The sequence below is a fragment of the Cervus elaphus genome, chromosome 5, assembly GCF_910594005.1.
Source record: "Cervus elaphus chromosome 5, mCerEla1.1, whole genome shotgun sequence".
Classification (NCBI taxonomy): Eukaryota; Metazoa; Chordata; class Mammalia; order Artiodactyla; family Cervidae; genus Cervus; species Cervus elaphus.
In genome coordinates, this window is record NC_057819.1 from 109,896,917 (window position 1) to 109,922,539 (window position 25,623).

The following is a 25,623-nucleotide window of genomic DNA, read 5'->3' on the forward strand; positions in this document are numbered from 1 at the left end:
GTCCATGATGTTGCAAAGAGTCGGATACAACTGAGCGACTAAGCACAGCACATGTTAAAGGTAAAGTGCTCGGGGCTGGTGCACTGGGATGACCCAGAGGGATGGGATGGGGCGGGAGGTGGGAGGGGGGTTCAGGATGGGGAACACATGTAAATCCATGGCTGATCCATGTCAATGTATGGCAAAAACCACTACAATATTGTAAAGTAATTAGCCTCCAACTAATACAAATAAATGAAAAAATAAATAAATAAAGGTAAAGTCCCTGGAACACCAGTGCTGGTACTCCTTTGATGAGAAGATTCCCTTCCCAGGTGCCAAGGTCATACTGATTTGCTGTGTGCATGCTGATATTCATTGTTTTGTTTTTTTAAACCTTGAAGGAATGTATCCCTGATTTGTTTGATGTTTTTTTGATCTGATATAAAACTGCATTTCTCCAGAGAAGTTCCTCAGAGTTATCTGAGAATTTTCTCAGAGTTATCTGTCTCTTGGTTGGCTCAAATATAACTCTTTTCTATTCCTATCATAGTTTGGTTATTGATTATTTGTACTGGCAATTCTTTTTATCAGACAAATTGTGCTTTTTTTGAACTAGCTGAACCATCTATCTTCACTGAATGAGCTAAATAAAATCTTTAACATGAGTTCAAATTCACTTTTATACCTGTGTGAATCATGGTTTTACCTTTTTTGGTGAACATTTTCTTAATATTTTAAATTTTTAGTGCATACAAATACATATTTGACATAATTGTAGTCATAGTCTATAAATTTTTTTTCACTTATTATTATCAGGTAAAAAATTTTTGCATACTGCTAAAAAAATTATTTTTTTTGTATACTGCTATAAAACTTCATAATGATTGGGAGTTTTTTTGGTTGTTGTTACATAAGTGATTCTACTACAGCTTTCTTCCCCATTCTCTAAGCATTGAATATTTAAGTTATTCAACCTTTATTTATTATTGTTGTTATTTGACCATGCTGTACAGCATACCGGATCTTAGTTCCTCAACCAAGGATTGAACCCAACACCCCTGCAGCGGAAGCATGGCGTCCTAACCACTGGACTACCAGGGAATTCCCTAAACCACTTTTAAAAAGCAAAGATTCTGCATTTGCTTAACTCCTTTTGAAATTCTTGAATTTGACTATCATTACTATTTTTTAAAATAAATAAAGAAGTATTTATTTATTTATTTGGCTTTGTCAGGTCTTAGTTGCTGCCTCCTGGATCTTCATAGCCTCCTGTGGACTCTTTCGTTGCCATGTATGGACTCTAGCTGTGGTGAGCAGGCTCAGTTAACTGTGTTGCAAAGGCTCCAGAGCATGTGAGCTTCAGTAGTTGCAGCATGTGGGTTCTCTAGTTGTGGCACAGAGGCTTAGTTGTTCTGTGGTATGTAGGATCTTACTTCCTTGACCAGGGATGGAACTTGTGTCCTCTGCATTGGAAGGTGGATTCTTAACCACTGGACCACCAGGGAAGTCCCTCATTACTATTTTTACCATATAAAGTGATACCAATGTGTAGGTGAAAGGACTCCATACTATATATTCATTTCACACACATACGTGGGTACACAGTATGGAGTCTATAAAAGAAGTATTAGTGGGAAATGAGTATTCCAATTTGAAAGAAAATAAAAAGGCAACTCTGACTATAAAGGATCCTTTTGCTACATGTAGTGCCTTCAGTGTGGGAGAGCCGGGTTTGATCCCTGGGTCGGGAACATCCCCTGAAGGAAATGGCACCCACTCCAGTATCCTTGCCTGGAAAATTCCATGAACGGAGGAGCCTGGCAGGCTACAGTCCATGCAGTTGGACACGACTGAGCGACTTCACTTCACTTTAGTGCACTGATGAGTACGTGCGTCTGGTGTCTCCAAGGTACCCAGCAAGCTGCCCTGCACACATAAAGTGTTCAAGTAATGTGCCTATTATTTCCCCTGCAGTCAGGGTCACTTTCTATGGAATTTGTTTCTAAAAGCATCTGCACCAAAAAAAAAAAAAAAAAAAAACCAACAATCATGAATAGTAGCTCCTTTCAGGGAAAGCTGTTTCCCCCAGAAGGCAGAGGGAAGATGAAAAAGGACAAAATAAAAACAGAAGCTGGAAGCTCCATTGCTCCTGGGCAAGCAGCCCTATTCCCTGGGCCTCTCTGAGCCCTATCAGATACACACCAAAATGAAAGACCTCAGAAGAGGTGCTAGACAGCAATTTCTGTTTCTGTTTCACCAATAACAGTACTAAGAAGTGTGTGAAGGAAGGAGAAGTTCTCTATGAAACCCTGCAAGGCCTTGGCCAAGGCAGCATATTCTTCCGGGCCTCACTTTTCCTCATCTGCTAACAAGAGAAATACCAGGGGAGTCTTTAAGATCTCTTCTGATTTAACAAGACTTCTGATTCTGTGATTGGACATACCTCTATAATATTTCCTAATACATTGCATCATGTCTATTTCCTACTTCATCCCTGGTACATATACCAGTACTTTCTTTTGACTGGCACAAGAAGAAAGGGCTTTTAGGCTGGATCTTGGGCCAGGGGACCAAAAGCAGGACTCTCTTTTTTCTTTAATTAAAGGAAGTGTCTCAAACTGTGTGTCAACTGTGAATAAACTTCTGAGGGTTCTGTTATGGTCTTTTCTTTATTTAGTCAGGTGGGTGCCTTAGGAACAAAAAGACAGTGAAAACAACAGCTTCAGACCTGTATTTTTTCACACACTCTTGCTTCTTAGTTGGAGCTCAGAGGAGGGGACACAGTTTACATTTTTTGAGAGGACTGCAAGGACCCTCTAACACACTGCTTTAAACCTTCACACCTAAGCTCAGAAAACCCCAGTGTTTGTCATGTGGGTTTTCCTGTTTCTGGTTTGTCTGCTACAAACCGCTGATGCTCTCGGATTTCCTGGCTGTCACTCTCTGGCCCTGGAGGGGATGCCTGAGGGGGCTGAACCCTGCTTTGCTCTATAGTGGGGGCAGCTCTACTGTTCACCCTGTGTTTGTTCCTGTCATTACCCCTGAAAGGACAGCAGTGCCAGGCTCTGGCCTATTAGCTCCCACTGCGGCCAACCCTCTCATAAATAACCCGTTGTCAGGGATTTTAATGGAAGCCCTCTGGAAGCTGTAAATCTTTGTGGCTCCCTCCTGCATCCTCTCTCTCATTTCCATCACAATATTACTCCAGAGGGACCAGAGACCAAAGCATGAGCTTGCCAGAGCAGATTGGTAGGACACTGGGGAAAGAAAGAGGCGGGATGGGGGAGGGGAACAGAGCTGGGACAGTTGGTCTTAGGGAAGCATCTGTTGGGTTGGTTGATGATGGTTACCTGGATCCCCAAGGCCCTGGAGAGGGGGAAGGGCACGATGGCCTAGGGCCACCTGATGGGAAGAGGGAAGAGAACAGGATGGCAGAGAGGTTTCTGGAAGGGTGTACCTCAGGCCCTCCAGTGTGAATTTACGCACCAAGTAGCAGGATTTTAGTGTCTGCTTCAGGTTAAGCTATGCCTTTGCCTCTAGCCTCCTGCTTGAGCAGATCAGCAGGTAAAGGGGCGGTGTCCTGTGTTGGCAGGAAAACCTTTCCTCTACCAATTTAGGTCTGAAAGGTAACAAAGTTTTTATGTACACCAGAGCAATCAGGAGTGAGTAACTACTCCAAATAGATAGGGATTAAGGTTTATACATCAGTTTAATAAGAGTGGGGGTGATGAGGGATTCAAAGGATGGAAGTCTCTAGTGAGACTTGTTTACACAATTTTTTGGAATGTCCAAGAAAATGGACATTCCAAATGGCCGGGTGGTGCCTGCCTGACTGGAGATCTTCTGGGATGGGTGGAGGGGGTTGCCAGGTTGTGACCACTGGTGTTTGGAAAACTCTGGTTTATTTATATCAGGGAAGTTCAAATAGGATTTCTTTCTGCATCGGCTGTAGCCCAAATACTTCCACCTTAAAGTAAAAACTCTCCTGAAGGTTTTTTTTTTTTTTTTTAAGTCTATTCACCTGCTGTTTCTCCAGTATTCTATCACAGCATGGGACAAAGTCCTGGGCACAAATTTCCCAGTGAACCTGATGAAACTTAGCTCCTGGACTAACTTTAGTGTGCTTCACATCACAGATGTGGATTTTGTCTTTTCCCTTAGCTGTTTTGACTACAGGTTTTCTTAGGAGGACTTCTCCTTCTTACATGTCTCCCCTCAATTGCTGGAAAAGAAAGTAATGATCCCAGTCTTACATAAATCTTACTCGTTGGGACTAAACGATCTTTTTTCACAGGAGCAGCTACATTTCAGTGGCATCAAGTCAAGCATCTGGAAAGATTTCAAGAACGAAGAGGGATGTATATCTCTCCTCGGTTCAATCCGTAAGGGAGTTTCTCAAAATCGCTCTGGTTCAAGACTTAAAATCAATCCTTTGTTCAATCTTTCACCAATCTGAATCAACCCAGGCAAAAACTGCTCTGTGCTGTGCTTAGTCGCTCAGTCGTGTCCGATTCTTTACTGGCGGCCAATCCTTTCCAGGCAGGACTCTAAGCTCAGACAGGTGGAAACTTTAGGGAACCACAATTATTTGAATGCAGTCACTACTCTGATTCTCCACCTGAGAATAGTCAAGGTGGTGTTTTGAGAAGTCAAAACCCCTGAGCCCTGGGCAGCTCTTTCCTATTGGCCAGTTCAGTGGCGGGGCCAGGACCCTCCCACCCTCTGAGGTATCATGATTCAATAAGCCTGAGCGGTTCGTCACAGGCTCGTGATACCCATTTTACTGCTAAAGAAGCTAAGTCTCAGGGCACGTCGGCTGTCCGAGGTTACACAGGCAACCTGCGATCTCGACTTGGGTTTCAATCTAGCCCTCTCTGCACGGTGTTCCCTGCTCCCGGTAGTGGATGTTTACCCTCTATACAGTGCCTAAAGGCCAAGGCGCCCCTCGCTCGGACTATCGTCGCTAGAGCTCCAGAATCAGGCGTTCTGATTCGCTCTGGCCCCCGACGTTCAAGCCGCGCCTGCGCACGACGCCCGGACGGCGCGGGCCGGATCCGCCGCGGACCCGGGGGCGGGGCGGACCGGGGAGGGCTGGGCGGATCCGGTAAGGCGGGGACCCGCGGAGGGCAAGCGGTAGTTGCGCTTCGCGCGCCGGGAGCGCGGCTGGCGTCTCAGCGTCCTCGGCGTCTCCCGGGACGACCTCGGGCGCTTCTCTCTCCGAGCGGTTAACTGGATTCGGGAGGCGGGGGGCATGCCAACTACCGAAGGGGCCAATCGAAGGCCTGGAAAGACCTATATGCAAATGGGGGGGGGGGGGCCGGGCGGACCCCAAATTAGGAGCGGCTCGGGTTGGGGTTAGGGGTTGTCTGGCAGCCAGTGGGAGCGTGTCTCCTTCGAGGAGGGGACCCACGAGTGTGGTTGCAAGCGATACGGGCGGCAGAGCGGGGGCGACACGGGGGAATAGGAATTGCGGGTAAGAGCGCCCCAAAGCCCGCTTCTGCTCCCAGGCCGCGGCCTCCTAGTGCCTCCCTACTGAAAACCGGGTTCTACATGTCCCCCCGGTCCTCCACGGTGCCCAGTTCCCCAAGGCTACCCCTCTGCCCTTCCCTGGTGGCATTCTGTGGCAAAAGCTTCCCGCACGCCCCTGCTTCCTCTCGGTTCTGCAGTAGCCCACATCTAAGCAGGTCTAGGTATCGCTCACCTTCTTCCACGCCCCATACTTAATTCACTGCTAAAATATTCTCACCCCCTTTTCTCATCCTCAGGACCCCATGCCAGGACCTTTCTCACACACCAACCATTCTTTTCCCACCTCCTCACTCTTTCCTAACCTACCTTTCCTCCCAAACCTGGGTCGCCCTCTGTGCGCACCCTCACTTCCCGCCCTCCCTCTATTTCCCCAAACCGCTGCCCCCAGGGAGCTTGTCCCTGAGATACCAGAGATCCCTGGGAATCGCACAACTCTCTCCCTTTCCTCCTTCCTCATCCTCCGATCCTTCTCCTGATCACCTTTCTTCCTTTGTCTTGGAGAATCCTTACAGAAAGACACTTCTGTTTCTCCTGGCAGTGCAGCCCCCTGCAAATAACCTACCTCCTTTCTAGCCCTCTGCAAATAACCTATCTCCTTTTCCTTTCACTTCTAGGCGTTATTTCTCACCTTCCTGAAGGAAAACTCTTCTAGGCTTGAGGAAAGTTCTTTGGGATTTGAACCCTAGGGAAAAATGTAACTTACATTTATTAATAGGAATGAACGTGGGAAGGGAGCTAACAGTTTACTAAACCCTAGTATGTGCTAGGCACTTAAGTTATTTATTGTGTACACCAGTGCCACAATTATATTTTCATTTTACAATAGCCCTTATTTTGAACCAAACATAGCTTTAAGAGCTTTAGAAATATTAACTCACTTAATCTTTAAAGCAACCCCATGAGGTGAATATTATTTTCATTTTACCTACGAGGGAACTGAGGTACAGAGAGACTCACTCACCCACAGTCACCCATCTGTTATAGTAAGTGGTAGAGGTGGGGTTTGGATCCAGAACCAATCTGTCTTTGCTAGTTATGCACTGCGTATTGTGGAGAAAATGACTGGGTCTGAGCCTGCCTGAAAATTGCATCTTCCAGTCTTGCAGAATGCCTTGATTTCTAGCAGAATAAAAGATGGCATCTGAGTCAGCAAGTTTCTTGTTCGCAGGGAACGTGGCCAGTTATTCTCAGCACTTATTGGCAAAACCCTTGAATAGTTGAGTGCCTCCCTTATTAGTCTGTGTTTTGCTAAGGGTCCCTTCAGGCCCTGTGCTGAGATTCAAAGGGTGGATAGAATGAAAAGCCAAAAGACCATAGTGAAAGTGAAAGTCTCTCAGTTGTGTCCAACTCTTTGTGACCCCATGGACTGTATAGTCCATGGAATTCTCCAGACCAGAACACTGGAGTGGATAGCCGTTCCCTTCTCTGGGGGATCTTCCCAACCCAGGGATTGAACCCAGGTCTCCTGCATTGCAGGCGGAGTCTTTACCAGTTGAGCTACCAGGGAAGCCCTTCCTTTCTGAAGTCATAGTTTTATGCTAAAATATAGACCAAATAGTGCTCAAATTGACTCTGGTAACGGGGGCAGAAAAAAAAAAAAGCCTTGCTAGAGTAGGGGAAGGAGTGGAGGACCATAGTAGGCATTTTATTTTATCCGGCCTGCTTCAAAGTTCAAAGCACTTTCCTGGATATTAAGCTTTTATGTTCTTGGTGATTCTGTAATGACGGAAAAGGTAGGAAATGAGGGAGAATATAAGCACTGGCTTCTAAATATGATATCCTATGTCAAAGAGGCAAAGCTAAAAGCAAGATCCAGAGATCTTATTCTGCATCTTTTTTTGTCCTATCTACTTCTGTCTTTTCTAAGAGCTAGCAGAGGCATTCTATGCTTCTGGTAGGGGAATGAGGACCAAAAGATGAAAAGGTGAGTGGAGTGCAGGAAAACATGTTATTTGGAAGAAGAGAAGGAAATCACAGGCAGACACAGTAGGAAAACTCTTCAGTGCTGAATGAATTCCTGCAGACCAAAAGAAAAGCCTAGGTTGTGAAGGTCAGGGTTAAAAAAACTAACATTTGAAACACTTAACAACCAAATGATTCTTTCCTCCCTTTTATAGACCCCCATATTAATCCCTGGTAGCTCAGCTGGTAAAGAATCTGCCTGAAATGCAGGAGATCCCAGTTCGATTCCTGGGTTGGGAAGAGTCCCTGCAGAAGGGATAGGCTACCCATTCCTGTATTCTCAGGCTCCCCTGGTGGCTCAGACGGTAAAGAATCTGCCCGCAATGCGGGAAACCTTAGTTCAATCCCTGGGTTGGGCAGATCCCCTGGAGGAGGGCATGGCAACCCAGTTTAGTATTCTTGCCTGGAGAATCCCTATGGACAAAGGAGCCTTGCAGGTTGCAGTCCATGGGTTGCAGAGTCAGACATGACTGAGCAACTAAACATATTAATTCAGCCTAGCAAAGGAAAGCAGTAAACATTTCCCACCCTTCTGTAGCACCTCTTGGGCCAAGAAGAGTACTCAACATGTGTAGTCTTGGAGCAATGGAAATGAGTCCCTCCGAGTAACCTGCATTGTGTTTGCTTTCGTGGAGCTATCCCAGTGCTCATCCCCTCCCCCTGGTGGCCAATGGAAGTCATTTTCATGCTGTCACTAGGCTTTGGTTGGCAACCTCTACTTGGAAGATCCCAAGATCAAATCCCATACCAAAATGCAAACAGGGTTTTTTCACTATCTTAACTATTTTACTTGGGAAGAGAAATTGACTGTGTCATCAAGAAAAACTGAAGATGATATTTGCTATGTTTGCTACATATATTTGTGCAGCATAGTATGTATGTTGTTTTTGCTTTAATTCCCTAAGTCCCTTGGTCTATATTGCCTGCCCACTGACTGGCATAATGGAAAGCTATGTAGAAGGGCAGGAAGCAGGGGCTTTGATCCTGGCTCTGCTGACTTCTTTCTGGCTTTGTACAAGTTGTCCCTCTCCGCTAGCTGGGAGGGGGATTTCAAAACCTCTAAGAAGCAAACAGACCGAACTAGACAATTTCCAAGGTCCCTCCCAGCTGTAATATTCAGGAATTCCACTGGAACATGCTCTGATTACACTCAAATAAGAGCCCTGGTACAGTGTGGACACTGGCGAAAAGAAGGGAAAGAAACAGTGAAAATACATACACAGTAGAAACAATAGGGCTGGTCTTGGATTATGTCAGATCTGGGGAGATCCAGGCCCCTTGTTGGAAGTGGAAATTTAGAAGCATTTGGCTTAAAGGAAAATGGTGTGGGTCCAGCTGATTCTTAAGAGGCTAACTTCACCAAGACTGCTTCTGGGAGCTAGGAAAGCAGTCGCTTCACTTGATGGTTACGGTCGTTTACAGGTGATTGGCAGAGAGGAAAAGGCAGTGGATGGAGTGTAGAGGAGAGACAGGCTGTCGGGTCAGATGAATATGAATATAGCTTCTAATCCCAGGTCTGCCTCTTACCCTCTCTGTGTTTCAGCCTTCTCATCTGTAATAGAAGTAAGAGAGTGTCTATGGTATGATATTATGAGGATGAGATGAGACAGTATGTATGTAAAGTGCTTTAGTATAATTAATACCTGTTATACTTGGTAAGTATAATTAATACTTGTTACACTTGGTAAGTGGGCTTCCCAGGTGGCGCTAGTGGTAAAGAATCTGCCTGCCAATGCAGGAGACGTAAGAGACATGGGTTTGATCTCTGGGTTGGGAAGACCCCCTGGAGGAGGGCATGGCAACCCACTCCAGTATTCTTGCCTGGAGAATCCCATGAACAGAGGAGCCTGGTGGGCTACAGTCCACAGGGTCACACAGAGTCGCACGGGACTGAAGCGACTTAGCACGCATGCGTGCATACTTGGTAAGTAGGTTGTAAATAGTATTTACTGTTATAGTGAATGAAACTGTTTTCAATGCCTGCTATATGAAAGGATGCAAAGTCAATGCTTTAAAAAAGTTATTTTTTATGCTCATACAACATTTCTATTATATAGATGAAGAAAAGGGATCTTAGACAGGTGAAACTAGTTCCTGCCTTTATTCATCCTTCCACTTCATTCATTCAAGAAGCATAGGGATCTCTGTTATGTGCCAGACACTGTGGCAAGAATTGAGAATTCACAATAGCCTGTTCCATCAGAGAAGTCACAGTCCAGGGCCACCTAGCTGAGAATGATAGCAAATAGTGAGCACCTGCTATGTGCCAGGCACTCTCCTAAGCATACTGTATTAACTCAAATGAATTACTGCATTTAATTCTCATGGCTGGGGCACACCATTTTACAGATGAGGAAACTAAGGCAGAGAGCTGTTATGATAAGTAAATTGCCTGAGATCACACAACTAGGAAGTGGCAAAGCATGGACTTAAATCTAGGCAGATAGACTCCAGAATCTTGAGTTCTTAGCCACTTCATTACAGCTGCCTCTTAGTAAGTGGTTTAAAGCCACATCCCTGACTGCACAGGCCCTTTGTTGTTGTTTTCAGTTACTCAGTGCGACCCCATGGACTGCAGCACGCCAGGCTTCCCTGTCTTTCACCATCTCCTGGAGCTTGCTCAGAGTCATGTCCACTGAGTCGGTGATGCCATCCAATCAGCTCATCCTCTGTCATCCCCTTTTCCTCCTGCCTTCAATCTTTTCCAGCATCAGGGTCTTTTCTAATGAGTCAGTTCTTCTCATGTGGCCAAAGTATTGGGGCTTCAGCATCAGGCACAGGCCCTCCCACTGGGATATAAGTACTGTATCTCAGGATGCCAGCAGCAGCCCCCTTCCCTCTTTTGTATTCTCCTTAACCTTGTTCTTTGAATCGGTGGCCTCACCTCTTTTGATTTCTCAAGGCTACAAGATTGCTTTTGACCAAATTTTAAGACAGGAGAGTAGGTAGAAACCCCCAGGTTAACAGGGAGTAGTTGCTGAGACTGGGAAAGAAAAGTTGAGATCTGCTAGCAGAGTCTGAGTAAATTCAGATGCCTGTGGGGTCAGACTTGGAGCCTAAATGAAAGAGAAGTGATCTGGGGCATACAAAAGTGTTTCCTCTCTCTCTCAATGCTGCTAAATGGAAAACTATAACAGGAGGGTAACTGTCACTTGGCTCCTGAATCAGGGAGACAATAGGGAATGATAGGGACTGAGGCAGACTGGAAAATGTCTAGAGAGGGAGCCATTGCTCAGTTCTGGTTGATTGCTGGCCTGAAGCAATGGGGACCTCCTTTTCCGAAAGGAATGGACATCCAAATTTTTATGACAGATCTACATTTCCTAGTTATTGGCAGCTACTTCTCTTTTACATCTCTAACAGTGATGAGCACTACTGTGGGGCAAGTAAACATTTCTGTAGGCTAGATTCAGAAGGCAAACCCTCGTGGCAAATATTGAGTGAGCTGTTCTCTTTTAGGGGCTGGAGAGAAGCCAACAGGATTTAGCCCTGGGTATGAACAGGAAGGAGAGAGCTGGGGGAAGAGAAAGCTCCCAAAGACAAAGTGAAAAGAGTCACACGTGGCAATCAGTGACTGTTGTCTGCTTTCTTGCATCTGTCTCGGGCGCCTTCCGAGTGTGTCTCACGTAGCCTAGTTTACAGAGGAAGGTGGGCAAGTCTGCCCTGATGAACCCACGGAACTACACAAGCTCTGTCCCTTCCTTGCTTTCTGTGCCCAAGGCTCTCTTGTGCAAGAGTAAACAGAATTTGACTGACTTTTTTTTTGGGTGGGGGGAGGGTTGTTGTTCTCTTTGAGGCAGACAAATACAAGCAACCATGACTTGTTTTTACCACTTGGGCAAGGATTTGAAAAAGGGCAAAGACAACTTGCAACTCCAGAGGCCAGATTCAGGGTCAGTTTTCCCTCCTCAAGTTAACATTAACCTTTAGGTAAACGAGCCACTCCTCCTAGAGGACTTGGTAAACAGAAGCCATTGTGGAGGCCAGGGGAGGGGAGCCGGCCGTTTACCTGGCAGGAAGCGAGCAGTCCAAGGTCAAGATTTCATGTACTGCAGTCCTCTTGAACTTTTCCAAGAACATGCCTGTTCGCTGAGAAAAACTGACGCACAACACCCAGGTTTCATCCGTTAATTGCACTGAGTACAACCTTTCTCCCCCTGCTCAGGGCAGGCGTCACCACAGATGGCTTGGCTGTGAGGAACAGCCCTTTTCAGCAAGAGAGAGAAACAAGTGGCCGTTCTTGGCCACTTGATAGCTCTGCTGTTCCTCTCAGTGGTGGCTACGAGCGTTCAGTGAGATGGTGTATGTGAAAATTCTTTGGAACACCTAAGGAATTATGTCCATGTAGGGTTTTATTATTAAATTGTTCATAGGTAGCCTCTGAATTAGAGCACCCTCCCCCGTTTGGGTTTGAAAAAGAAATGGAGAGTGGTGGCAGGGTATCGTAAAGTTAAATAAAATGGCTGTAAGGTATCAAAGTTGTCTGGAATTAGCAAGGTTGGGTATAGAGGGGAGGTGATTCCCAAGAGGTTGTGTGACTCTGGTGAGCCTGCTGTAATTGCATGTTGCTGGTGGTAGTTGAAATTGTTGAAATCCCTCTGGGAAATAACATGGTGATATAAGTAAATAATTAAAATATCAGAGGCTGCATAATTTCCATATTCATTAACTTAGTCATTCTGGTTCTGGATAAATATCTTAAGAATATAATCCTAAAGAAATAAAGGCTCTTCTATACATGAAAGTGTGCATTTTAGAGCTATTTATATAATAGCAGGATTGAAAGCAATTTTCATTGTCAATAACTGCATTTAATTGCAATAGCTGGTTAAATTCAGACACATTCCTTCAGTGGGATATTATTACACAATGATGAAAAGATAGAACTATGTAAACTTTGCCACAACCAAAAGAATGGTTATGATATGATAGTAAGGGACAAAAAGCAGGTCAAATGTTTATTATATAATTATAATTATATAAGACTTTGAATTATATAAGACATATATATAAGACTTATATAATTATATAAGACTAATGATAATTAGAATTTTAGAATAAAAAGGAATATACAAGGGATTTCTCTATGGTCCAGTTGCTCAGACTTTGCCTTCCCGTGCAGGAGACACAGGTTTGATCCCTGGACCAGGAACTAAGATTTCACTTGCCTTGCAGCCAAAAACCAAAACATAAAACAGAAGCAGTTTTGTAACAAATTCAATAAAGACTTTTAAAATTGTCCACATTAAAAAATAGTCTTTAAAAAGAATACACGAAAAAGCCAAAGTTGCTCTGTTAGTTACAGGTGGCTTTCCACCTTGCCCTTTTCTGAGCTTCCTTTAATGTTATAACATTAACAATATTTCAATGATAATAATAAATTAGAACAAATTGTAGTAAAGATATTAACCATCTTTTAGAAGCCAAGGAGTTTTGAGGAAAGAATAGGGTAATTAGCAAGAGGACTATTGGCATCAAATCAGAGGGATTAAAATAATGAAGAGGTTGGTGGGGTTTGGGGAGGTGAGGAGAGGAGGAGGAAGCACCAGAAATCTGGTTTTATGGTCATAGAAGCCTCAGATGTAAAGGGGATATGAATCAGTTCATTGGGCCTGGGCAGTTCTGGGTACCCAAAGGCAGACTAAGCACATTCCTAAGGATTAGTGAAGCAAGGGCATTAAAAGCCATGTCAAAAAACTTGATATTTGAAATTTCAAGCAAGCATCAAGGAAGTCATCATGGAGGTGGGGTTAGGGGATGAGAACTTTGCTGGACTTCCTTGTAGGTATTTTATGATTTTGTCATGCTTTTATTTTGAATTGGATGGTGAGGGAGATACTGTAGCCTCTTCTGTGGTTGAAGTCTCTGAAGGGTTGCATCTGATCCTGGGCTGGAGTCTTGCTCAGTCAGCTACAAGTCAGTCCGTCACTTGTGAATGCCAGTTGCGTTCATTCTCAGGCCAGCAAATTGCATGAGGGTTGTTTGGTGCAGCGCCTGAATAGTTAACAGACCTCCTCAAAGCACCCCATTTACAACCACGGGGACCAACTCCCTCAGCTAGGGAGGCTCAGGGCTCAGTGCTGAGGCTGTCTCCAGACACTCACTCAGTTTTAATAATAAGACTGTTTACCTGGTACCAGGCATAGCATCTCAGCTTGCTATGATGCTGAAAACCCCAGGAGGGAAAAACCAAGGCCAGAGTTGGCTGAGTGAGTCCCCAAGGTCATAGTCATGGCAAAAGGTGGAATCAGCTCCCTGCTGGAGCGTGCACAAACCGTGGAGGTGAGGTGGCATTTCATACACTGTAACCTGTTTTCTGGTTCTGAGTGCTGGCCCACCGCCCACATGAGCAAGGGAGGGGATCCCCCTGCAGGTGGATCTGAGTAACTGCCATTCTGTTTGCCCTCTCTCCAGGGTGGGGGGGCAGTATTTCCCCCGAGCCTCCTCACAGGCAGGGGAGATGCTCCAGAGCCTACCTTTGGAAGAAGAGGAAGGGACAGACTCAGAAGAGAAAGAGGACGGTTCTAAAGAAGATTCAAAAGAAATCATCACCATGGCTTTTGTGAGAGAGAACACTGGGGCGCAAAAGGGACTTCAGAGTGCCCATTCGCAAGGCAAGAAGAAGAGGAAGAAAAAGAGGTTAGGATTGCAAGATGGGGAATGGGGATCCATGTTGGGAAAAGCAGGAGGGACCTGGAAGGGAGGGGGCCTCAGCGGCTAAGGAGTAGGTAAAGGAGAAACTCTGTGTAGTCACACCATTTTTGGTTCATATAAAAAGAACCTACTTTTGATTATCTGTTTTATAGAATCGAAGAATGCTGTGTGTAATCTAAAACCACACCTGTCCTAATCTTCATTCTGTTGTGTGGGCAGGGACGATTTCCTCATTTTAAGAGAGTACTTATTGTCTTGGGGATGTAGGACACTTTAAATGTAACAGAACCACGTTGATTTCTTAGGATCTGACTGTGGCTTCTGTATTCCAGTTCTTATTTAATATTTTGCCATACCCTACTCCATTCTTGGGGGGTGGGTGTGGAATGAATCACTCCTCAGACTGATTGATATCTGACATCTTCTCCGATTTCTAACTCATAGTTTCCCTTAATTGGGGGCAATAGGAGGGAGACCATTAAATATTTTGGCCAAAAAGATGTTCACTTCCTATTCCTGATGGGCCACTGCAATTAGAGGATTGAGGAGTGATGATGTAAATGTGAAGCTTTAAGCAAAATCGGCCATAAACACAATACAGAATTTCTAGCTCATAGGCAGAGCAACAGTACTCTGCACCAATGTTTTCTGTCACTCTGCAGCTACAGGGATGTGTGTCCTCAGTAACAGGGATGGTCAAAGCAGGCTCAGTGTGGCCACTGAGATTTCACTCAGCTCCCATGGGACTGGATGTTTCTGCATGCAGTCACTTGCTCTGGCAAGTGTGTCTGTCTCTGTCTTGGTGCTTTCCCCTTTCTCTTTTCCAGATGATTGGTGATCAATCTATCCAGCTGCCGATATGAGAGTGGTGAGCATCTGCCTTCAGTGCATCCACCATGGGGACCCCACCGGATTCCCCCAAAGAGTTGGGAAGGGTCACTCGTATATTCCTGAGGACGGGAAGGGGGTGTCTGCTAATTGTGTTCTTTGCATCTCCCAGTCCAATTAACTATTTGAGAAAGTTGGGAATCTCATTCCAAGAAAAGATGAGTTTTGATCTCATATTGGTGAGATCTCGTTTGAGATCATTTGATCTCATAGTGGTGTGTACTTCCACTATCTGTAGTTCCTGTGTATGGTTATTGGGGGATCTATTGAAGAGCTGGCAGCGATGGCTGCAATCATTGGCTCTTTTTTGGAGCACAAGTTACAAACTGGCGGTCCGTGGGCTAAAGATGACCTGCAGACCTACTTTGACTGCAGAGCAGAGTGTTATTATTTTCACTTTGAATTTGGGTGCTTTAGGCTGGTCCTGACTCTTCTGGTCACTACAGGCACCTTGAAGATATTTGAATTTATGTTGGAGTCAACTCCCAGTTATTAATAGGGACCAGGAAAGAAGGATGTGTGTTGTTTTGAAATACACTGTGTAGTTTTCTTCTGTCAATTTACCTTACTAATTAAGCTTGGTTTTGGCTGACGTTAAGGATTAGTTTCTATTCCCTGAACACTCAGTGCTAGTGTTTGGAGGAAAGCCAAAGGCCTGCTTCCTGTCAAGGGTGGGTGAAACACTGACCTCAGAAAACCTTCTGTGGTGATCACTGGGCACCGGCCGCGCTCTCCAATAGCTTTTGATTCTCTGTGTTCCTTTCTTGGCAACAGCGTGTCCAGATGGGGCAAGATGGCTTCCGGTCCCAAGGAGCCCACTAGTCTGGCTTCCGTGTACAGTCTGGGAGCACCTAGAAACATAAACCCCCCCTCCCGTGCTCCTTCCCCACCTCCCCCCTGATGGGTCTTTCTTCCTCCCCCTCCTGGCAGTGCGTAGGGCCGCCCAACAGTATGGCCTTCGAGAGGGAGGAGAAAGTGATGACTGGACTCTCTACTGGACTGACTTCTCAGTGTCACTGGAACGGGTGATGGAAATGAAAAGTTACCAGGTATCTGGGTCAGAGCTGGTCCTCAGTGTAAGCGTGGCATCAACCCCGTGGGGCCCCACTCTTATGACTGACCCCAAAGGGGAGCTCGTGGGTGCTCCTGTGGGCCCCATTGTTCATGACTTCCGGCTTCTTTTGCAGAAAATCAATCACTTCCCAGGGATGAGTGAAATCTGCCGCAAGGACTTGCTGGCCAGGAATATGAGCCGCATGTTGAAGATGTTCCCAAAAGATTTCCACTTTTTCCCGAGGACCTGGTGTCTTCCTGCTGAGTGAGTGCCCCTTTCTCCACTCCCCACCCCCAGTTTACATTTTCTTCTTGCCCCTAACCCTGGTTACTACTTTCCTTCCCATAGGATCTTCCATCTCTCTCTTTTCAGGAAGAGAAGGGATAAGGGCGTATCCAAGGTTGAGAAAACACAAGGCTCTGCCTGTAAAAATAGATGACATTGAGGGGCTGGGTGCCTTGGAGCCTGTGCCCGCATTTGGGATGAGAGTTTGTTCTGACCTTGAAAGCTGTTGATTTTGAACTTGTTCCAGTCTTTTCACTGTGCAGTTTCTGAATTTTTGAGGCCTTCAAGCACTTCTGGAGGGGGTGAGGTGATGGTTAGAGCCCTCTAACCATTAGGAGCAGGGAGGGATACCTGACCTCTGACCCATGGCAGGACATGGCAGTCAGCCTTTTCCCATCTCTGTCTCACTATATCCATCTGGAAACTGGACATCCATTCCTGGTACATAAAGTACTCTGGAACACACTGCTGAGAAGCAGGAGAAATGTGAGGTGACATGAGCATGACCTGGGTACAGTCCAGTGTCTGGATGAGGTGGGGAGGTGGGGGTACAGAAGCACTGCCATCAGAATAATGTTCACAAGGCAGGGGCCCCACAGCAGTCCCACTGTCCCCTCTCCACTGAGTGCTTTCCCAAACCAAGAGCGCCAGAGTGCCCAGCTTTTTCAGACTTGTTTAGAACAATCGGCAGAGCTTAGCTGCAACTTAGAAGGAAATGTGTTTGTCATAAGGTCCGCAGGCACCTCCAGATTTCATGGCCACTGAGAGACATTGTAGTTACATGACTTCTCCAGTGGCCACAAAGCGCCTTTGAGTTAAATGGAAAACAAGAAGTATTGCAATGCTGAGATTTAGAATCCTGTAAGTTGGTTGCTTTCTTCTGAGTATACTTTCTTCAAAGTACATTCGAAGATAGCATTTGTTGGACTACCCTGGTGGTCCAGTGATTAAGACTCCGCCTTCCAACGCAGGGGGTGCAGGTTCAATCCTGGTTGGGGAACTAAGATCCCAAATGCCACGGGGTGAGGCCAAAAATTAAAATAAAAAGATAGAATTTTCCCTGTCACTCTAGCTAGAGTGGAGGTGTTACAGAGGAAAAGCTGAAGTCCAGAGCAGGGAAGGAGATCCAAAGTCACATCATTTGTCAGGGCTTGAGTCAGATTCAGAACTCCACATCTCTTATCTGTAAACTCAAAGCCAAACTGTGTGGATCACAGTTACCTTTATGGGGTGTGAGGCATGTACCAACACCTTGCCTGCATTGTGTCATGTATGAGATAACTGTCATTGTCCTCATTGTGTAGATGATGGAATTGAGGTTTAGTGAGGTCAAGTCCTTGCAACGGGCCACACTGCTGGTGAGTGCTGTTGCCTGGGTTTAAATCCAGCTCTGATCTCCCTGCAGAGCCCATCCTCTCTCCACTATGTGTGCTCCACTGGTTCTCCAGATCTCTGGGCATCTGTCTGTCAATTCCAGGGTTTTTGTCACTTTTTAAAAAAGAATAAAGAGCTAGCTTTCATTTTCACTGATCCCCAGCTAAAGGTGTCTCATTCCCTCCCTGCTCTGGTAGCTGGGGAGATTTGCAGAACTACAGCAGGTCAAGAAAAAATAAGACTTACATCTGTAAGCCGGATTCGGGCTGCCAAGGGAAAGGTATATTCATCACCCGAACAGTGAAAGAAATCAAACCAGGGGAGGATATGATCTGTCAGCTCTATATCTCAAAGGTACTTCCTCATCATGACTATTTATTTATCATCCACGGCACTCTCAGGCTGTAGCTTCACTGTGAAACTAGGGAAGGGAGGGTGGGGAGGAAGTGATACAAATCTTCTGCCTTGTACTTGGTCAGACCAAGCCTTCTGACTGGAGATGTGACATGTGCCTAGGCCAGAGTGCCCTTGGAGGTTGGTCTGGCCCTGCCAGGCTGGCCCCTTGCCTCTAACAGACAGCCTCCAGAGACACTGATCTCTGGAGATCCCACCTCCTTTGGGAGAGAGGAGTAGGCCTGGAGAGATCAGGGTAGCCAGCTTTACTCCGTGGCTGGAGATAAAGCCTGGTACAGAGAGGGAGCCTTCTAGAAGGTACATGGAAGGGACGCCTGGCTGGCACTTCCATCAGCATTGCAACTGCAGGGAGAATTCTGGCAGAAGGGCGACAGGAGTATATACAGTCCTGGATGGTGACACATGTCCTTCATCACAGGACTCTTTCGTGTTGTTTTGTCTCATCGCCAGGAGAGCGCTTCAGGGTAGTTAGTTGTGCCACTCGACAGATCAGGAAACACAGGCCAGGTGTGCTTTAGTGACTTCCACCAGGTCAAGTGATGGGTCACAGGGCCCAGGCCCCACATCTCCCTCTCCAGTCCCGGTCCAGGCCACCCTTTTTTAAACACAGGCAACATTGGGACTGACGCCACAAAAGGCAAGACAGGGCCCCAGTGAGCTTCAAGCCCGGGTTTCTCCTCTGATGCTGTGTGGCTCCTGTTCTCTCCTCCCAGCCCTTTATCATTGATGGGTTCAAGTTCGACTTACGGATTTATGTGCTCATGACATCCTGTGACCCCCTCAGGATTTTTGTGTACAACGAAGGACTGGCACGCTTCGCCACCACCTCTTACTCCCATCCCTGCACAGACAACCTGGTGAGCTCAGGGACACGCTGCCTCCACTTCCTCTTTAAGCTGGTAAAAAACCCTAGTTACATCTGCATTCTCAAGGCATGGTGAACGTGGCTGTCCCTTGCTGGACTCTCATTTACTGTGTAACAGGGTGTATCTGTTCTTGGATTTAGCCTTCCCAAGAGCCCTCAGAAATAGGGATTATCATCTCCAATTTACACATGAGGAAACTAAAATCCAGTTATAAGGACAGCAGAACTAGGAAAGTCCAGGACCTTGGGCCAAGGTCCAAGTTCACAGAACTAGGAAGAGGCGAGGATAGGACTCGTGGCCTGACTGTAAAACCACAGTTCCATGGTGCTCAGAAAAAAGGACATGGGCAAGCCCCCAGCCCTCCCCCCACATCCCTGGCCCCAGGGTTCCTCAGGTCTTCCTCAGCAGAATGCCACTCAGCCTCTGGAGGAGTGGGAGTATTATGCTCCAGGCTGTAGGGTACCCCTTCTTTCTTCCTCCTTTTTGCCAGTGTATGTAAGCCCTAGGACATCCTCTTCCATTTCCTTATCTTTAAGCCTCAGGGCCCACGGGAGGGCGCAGAGAGGAAGTGGGAAGCTGGGCTTCCTTCTGACCCCACAGACTTGTGTCTCTTTCCCCAGGATGATATCTGCATGCACCTGACTAATTATTCCATTAATAAGCACAGTGCCAATTTCCTTCAAGATGCTCACTCTGGCAGCAAGAGGTAAGGAAGCGGTTCGCCTTCTCTTTCCCTGCTGGGCTCAGAGCTGCTCTCTGCGATTCTACTCAAACCCCATCAGTCCCCATGTGTTTCCATCTCAGATCATGTGGTCTCAGAAAATATTTCTTTTCCTCTAAACCCAGAACAGACGCCTTAGTCTCTGCCTTCTGGCTGTTAATCATTAAAAGAAGGTCACATCATAAACCCTAGGGGGTTGGGAGGAGGAGAGATAAACATGAACTGTTTCCCCAGGAGGATACACACACACACCAAAACATACTCGTATTACAGTTAGCCCTTCTGACATTTCCAGACCAACAGCTATTTATCGATTGCTGGTCTGCCACCGGAGAAGGACCTGCCAGGCCTGGGGTTCCCTGGGGTGTTGCTCCAGCAGAGATTCTGAAATGATGTGGCATGATGTCCTGGTGTGACATGACCTATGGCTAGCTGGCTGGAAGTTTCCCCAGAAGAATGGGGGGAAATGGGAGGAATGCATGCGTCTTTCCCCCAGTGGTTTTTACATTTCTCTTGTCATCTAATCCTGTCTCACTGAGGTTTTTTTTTTTTTTTGTCTCATTGAGTTTTAAGATGACTAGGCTAAAGGGAGAGGGCAAGGAAGGCCTGTGTGGCGGGGCCCATGTTGGTGCTTTGGGTGCATGTTTTTTTTCATTGAATTTTCACAATACCATGGCAGAGGTGCCATCACCTCCCCCTTGTAGGTGGACAACTATGAGTTAGGCACCACCTCCATTTTATAGATGAGGAGACTGGGCCTCTGAGAGGTTAAATAAGCTGCTGAAAATTACAGGCTATAAATGCTAGAGCTGGACACAAATGTCACTCTCTCAGATTCCAAGGCACATGATCTTTCTCTTGTATCAGGCTTAAAGGACTGATAAATAGAGTCTGTTTGGCTTCAGAGCATCAGAGAAGCCCAGGAAATTTCACAACTCCCTCAGCAGCAGAGTTCCACAAAGCAAAAGGAAAGTCAATAGGTTAAGCCTGCTAGAAGGGGACATGTCGGGTGGATAGGTGATCTCCCCCTTGTCCTAGAGTGCCAGCCACCCATCTTGCCCACAGCTCCCTGACCTCCTTTTTGCCCACCTGGTCCTTGGGGACCCACTGGCGTTTTGCACTGTTCTGTGTTGAACATCAGGGCTTGGTGAGGCCCAGCTTCTAGTCCCTGCTCTGATTCTTGCTGGCTGAGTCATCTGGAGCAAGTCTGTTCACTTATATGAGCCTCCGTTTCTTGGTCTGTAGGATGAGAGCAGTGAGATGCCCTGCCCTGCCCACCTCATAGGTTCACTCCAAGCCTCACGTGACCTGTGAGAGCACCCAGACGGTGTTCTTAATTACTGTGATTTCTCTTTAGTCTAAAGGTGTGTAGTTAAAGGACCATCATCCCCCTCCTCTTTTTTTTTTTTTTTTTAAATTTTTTTTTTTTTTTAATTCTTTGAATCAGCCATGGATTTACATGTATTCCCAATCCCGATCCCCCCTCCCACCTCCCTCTCCACCCGATTCCTCTGGGTCTTCCCAGTGCACCAGGCCGGAGCACTTGTCTCATGCATCCCACCTGGGCTGGTGATCTGTTTCACCATAGATAGTATACATGCTGTTCTTTTGAAATATCCCACCCTCACCTTCTCCCACAGAGTTCAAAAGTCTGTTCTGTATTTCTGTGTCTCTTTTTCTGTTTTGCATATAGGGTTATCGTTATCACCTTTCTAAATTCCATATATATGTGTTAGTATGCTGTAATGTTCTTTATCTTTCTGGCTTACTTCACTCTGTATAATGGGCTCCAGCTTCATCCATCTCATTAGGACTGGTTCAAATGAATTCTTTTTAATGGCTGAGTAATATTCCATGGTGTATATGTACCACAGATTCCTTATCCATTCATCTGCTGATGGGCATCTAGGTTGCTTCCATATCCTGGCTATTATAAACAGTGCTGCGATGAACATTGGGGTGCACGTGTCTCTTTCAGATCTGGTTTCCTCAGTGTTTATGCCCAGAAGTGGGATTGCTGGGTCATATGGCAGTTCTATTTCCAGTTTTTTAAGAAATCTCCACACTGTTTTCCATAGCGGCTGTACTAGTTTGCATTCCCACCAACAGTGTAAGAGGGTTCCCTTTTCTCCACACCCTCTCCAGCATTTATTGCTTGTAGACTTTTGGATAGCAGCCATCCTGACTGGCGTGTAATGGTACCTCATTGTGGTTTTGATTTGCATTTCTCTAATAATGAGTGATGTTGAGCACCTTTTCATGTGTTTGTTAGCCATCTGTATGTCTTCTTTGGAGAAATGTCTGTTTAGTTCTTTGGCCCATTTTTTGACCCCCTCCTCTTATAAGAACAAACACCCCACTAACAGACTTTGGGCCCTCAGGCTGTGATGGGTGGTGTATGTGGTGCCAGGACCAAGGTGGGGGTGTAGAGTATTGTTCTGCTGCCTTTATTCTCCCTCCTTCCTTCCTCTTCTTTTGCTTTGCCTCTCTCACCCAGGCCTGGCCTCACTGCTCTGCTCTTCTCCATCCCCCTCTCTGCTGGAGCCCCCTCTCCTACCCGCCCCTGCAGTCCCCCACTCACCCTTCCTCTAGGCCCATCTCTCCTCAGCTGCACCTGGATGCCTCAGTGTTGCTTTCTGCTCAGCATTTCCCAATGTCCTGCATCCTCTCTCATCATGTCCACCCCAGCAGTCCAAGCTTCCTCCTCTCTACCTGCTGACTCACAGGATTGAAGAGTTTGGTATCATCTCAGATGTTTCCTTTTTCAGCAAATCATTGAATTCTGAAGTTCCTTCCTTCAAATGTCCCCCAGTCCTTTCCTTTCCACCAGGCCCCAACCTTGGTTCAGCCTCTTCCTTGGCTGTTGCATGACCTCATCACTCTTCTCCTTAGCTCCAGGCACTTCTGCTTAACCTTTTTGTACATCCAATTTCTCATCTCTGAAATGACGAGATTGGGACATCCCTGGTGGTCCAGTGTCTAAAACTCTGCACTCCCATGCAGGGGACCCAGGTTCAATCCCTGGTCAGGGAACTAGATCCCAGATGCTTCAACTAAAAGATCCGGAATGCCTCATCAAAGGCTTGGTATAGCCAAACAAATAAATGAAATGACGTGATAGGGAATTCCCTGGTGGTCCTGTGGTTGGGATTCCGCGTTTCCACTGCAGGGGGCACATGGGTTCGATTCCTAGTCAGTTCACTGATCAGATCCCACAAGCCATGCAGTGCAGCCCACAAAATAAATACAGATAGATAAATAAAATGATGCAATAAAAATGAATCCTGGCCAGCCAGCCTCAAACAGATTTACCATAAGAACTTATTGAGATGATGTGTATGAATAGGCCTCAAAAACCATAACCCCCATGCAGTTGGCTCATGTTATTATTATACACTCCATGTACTCATTACTTACGCACTCAGGTAACCAGTGCCTAGAGCACCAGTTCAAACTCTTCTAGTCACTCTATGCTTTGACCAGACCCCATTTCCCACTATTATTATCACTACACTAATAGTTACCATTTTATTTGTTGGGACCTGCTGTCTGCCAGGCACTCGTCTGAGAAATTTATACACCTCAATACATTTAATTCTCACAATGACACTGTTAAGTTGGCATGATTTCCCAAGTTTGCATATTAGGGAACAGGTGTAAAAAGATTAAGAAACTTGCCCATGGTTACACAGCTAGAAAGTGGCAGAGCTGGAATTAACTCCTGAGTCTGGTCCATGCCCTTAACTACTAGTAACACTGTCTGCACCATCCACTCTGTGATGTTCTCTCAGGATGTTCTTTTGCTTAATTTTTGATACACAGGCCTTGCTCATTCCCACTTCTCTGCCTTTGCTCAGCTCCAACTGAAAACATAGGGAAACATCCTTGAAGGCCCTTCTGTCTAACTAAGCTCTGTGTTGCCTTCTCTGACCTGGTCCTAGATGCTGGTCCAGCCACATAACCACTGCAGTGTGGGGGAAACCCATCTTCTCTGTGGGCCTGTTTCCTCACTTGTCAGATGGGAGGATTGTCTTCCATCTCTAAGGACAAGCCTGTGGAATCTAAGTCTAATCACCCCAGAAGCCTCTCCATCTCTGGACTCCCACCATCCTCCTGGTCAACATCAGCTGTAGCCTGTAACTACTCTTTGCTTGGAGCACATGTTTGTCTTGTGTCCCTAGTTGTACTTAAGTTCCTTGAGGGTTAGTATGGTGCCCTGGCTTTAGAATCTAGGTGCTTCCCATGAACACTTTTGGGGCAGAGTGTTTTCCTTCTCTCCCTCCAATTTGCTTTCACCTCTCCTCATTCTCCTCTTCCTCACCTTTTGAAACCATCTGCTTCTCCAACTGACTGCCTCATCTGCCCTAAACTACCCCTTTCCTAGCTTGACACCAGCCATACCCGCGGTAAATCCCCAGCAGACTGCAAACTCAGTAGCAGCAGTGAAGAAGAAAAACTGGAAACTTGGCAGGCCTCCGGGGCAGAGACCGGGCCTTATTCATCTTTCAGGGAGCCTGGCACGTGGTTGGTATGTTAAATCGAATGGACTAACCACTGGGCGTTATGAAACTACACAGTAATGTGTATTCATTGTGATGTGCCTGAGTCATCAAGAAGAGGTTATGTTATGATTCATAATGTCTATTATATAAGATGGTAGAGGAGTGTCTAATCTATTTTGGGAATATTTTTTCCCAGTTAGGCAAATTAAGCACTTTTTTTTTTTTTTTTTGCACTTGAGAGGATTGGCTTCAAGGGATCTGGAACATTCATTTATGAGCAGCACTTCATCCTGGACAGTGGCAGGTAGAAAAGGCATGCCTCTGTACTGAGTGTCTCTCTTTATCTGTCGTCCTATAAATGCATCTTTGGTTGTTTCATATGTGTGCTGGCTCTTCAAATGGTCCTTAGGCTTCCCACAGGAGAGGTGCTGGTTTCTCAGGATCCCCTCATTGCATGAATTTTGCACACACAGCAGTGTGTTTGTCGCTCAGTTGTGTCCAACTCTTGGTGACCCCATGGACTGTAGCCCACCAGGCTCCTCTGCCCATGGGATTCTCCAGGCCAGAATACTGGAGTGGGTTGCCATGCCCTCCTCCAGGGGATCTTCCCGACCCAGGGATCAAACCCATGTCTCTTATGTCTCCTGCATTGGCAGGTGGGTTCTTTACCACTAATGCCACCAGCAGGCCCACTGACTGGGGTCCAGCTCTAGGGACTGCCTGGTTGAGCTGTGTTTCCTGTCTTCTCATTCTTTTTTTTCATTCTCCTGCATCACCCATATTTCCTCCTCCAGTGTTTTCACTTCCTACTTCGGCTCTCTGTGCACACGTGTGTGTGTGTGAGAGAGGGGGTGGGTATCTGTCCCCATCATTGCCTTTTGGACCTGTCAGATTTGCCCTGTCTCTGTACTGCCCAGCTCAGAGCTGACTGGAGCATTTCCTCATGAACTTCTCTGCAAGGGGTAGATATTCTCTGCTATCTGTGACAGGGGGACCAGCCATCTTGGTTTGCCTGTGACTGAGGGGTTTCCTGGGATGTGGGACTTTCAGCTGTAAAGTCAAGACTATCTGGCTTGCCTGGGACAGTGGGTAACCCTATCTGTGGAAATGCCCTGGGGTTGTCTTTTCCCTCTGGGCTTCCCTTTAGGGGGTTAACATTGAACAAAATTAACAACATTTCTGTGTCTTTAGTGTCCCCAGAGTCCCCTCAGACAGTGGAAGTGGAACCCAGATATCAGTGGTCTTAAAAGACTCCTTAAGTGCTTCTAATGAACACCAACGGCTAAGAAACCATTGCAACCAAAGCAACATTGTGATGTAGGGTGTTGGTTTTTACAATTTTTAAAATTCATCCATTAAGCTTTCCACCGGGACACTCAATCCCTGCCCCAG

At 46.3% G+C, this 25,623-nt stretch overlaps 1 protein-coding gene across 1 annotated transcript in view; it reads left to right on the forward strand.

Annotated features, from left to right (window-relative positions):
- Positions 1-14,223: 14,223 nt before the first annotated feature.
- Positions 14,224-25,623, forward strand: part of TTLL6 (tubulin tyrosine ligase like 6) — a 38,898-nt gene continuing 27,498 nt past the window's right edge. The window contains exons 1-6 of the mRNA XM_043904272.1: positions 14,224-14,995; positions 15,946-16,064; positions 16,203-16,333; positions 17,926-18,082; positions 18,856-18,999; positions 19,629-19,714. Of these exons, the coding sequence (XP_043760207.1) occupies positions 16,044-16,064; positions 16,203-16,333; positions 17,926-18,082; positions 18,856-18,999; positions 19,629-19,714 (539 nt within the window). The 5' untranslated portion in view covers positions 14,224-14,995; positions 15,946-16,043. The remainder of the gene's footprint in view (positions 14,996-15,945; positions 16,065-16,202; positions 16,334-17,925; positions 18,083-18,855; positions 19,000-19,628; positions 19,715-25,623) is intronic.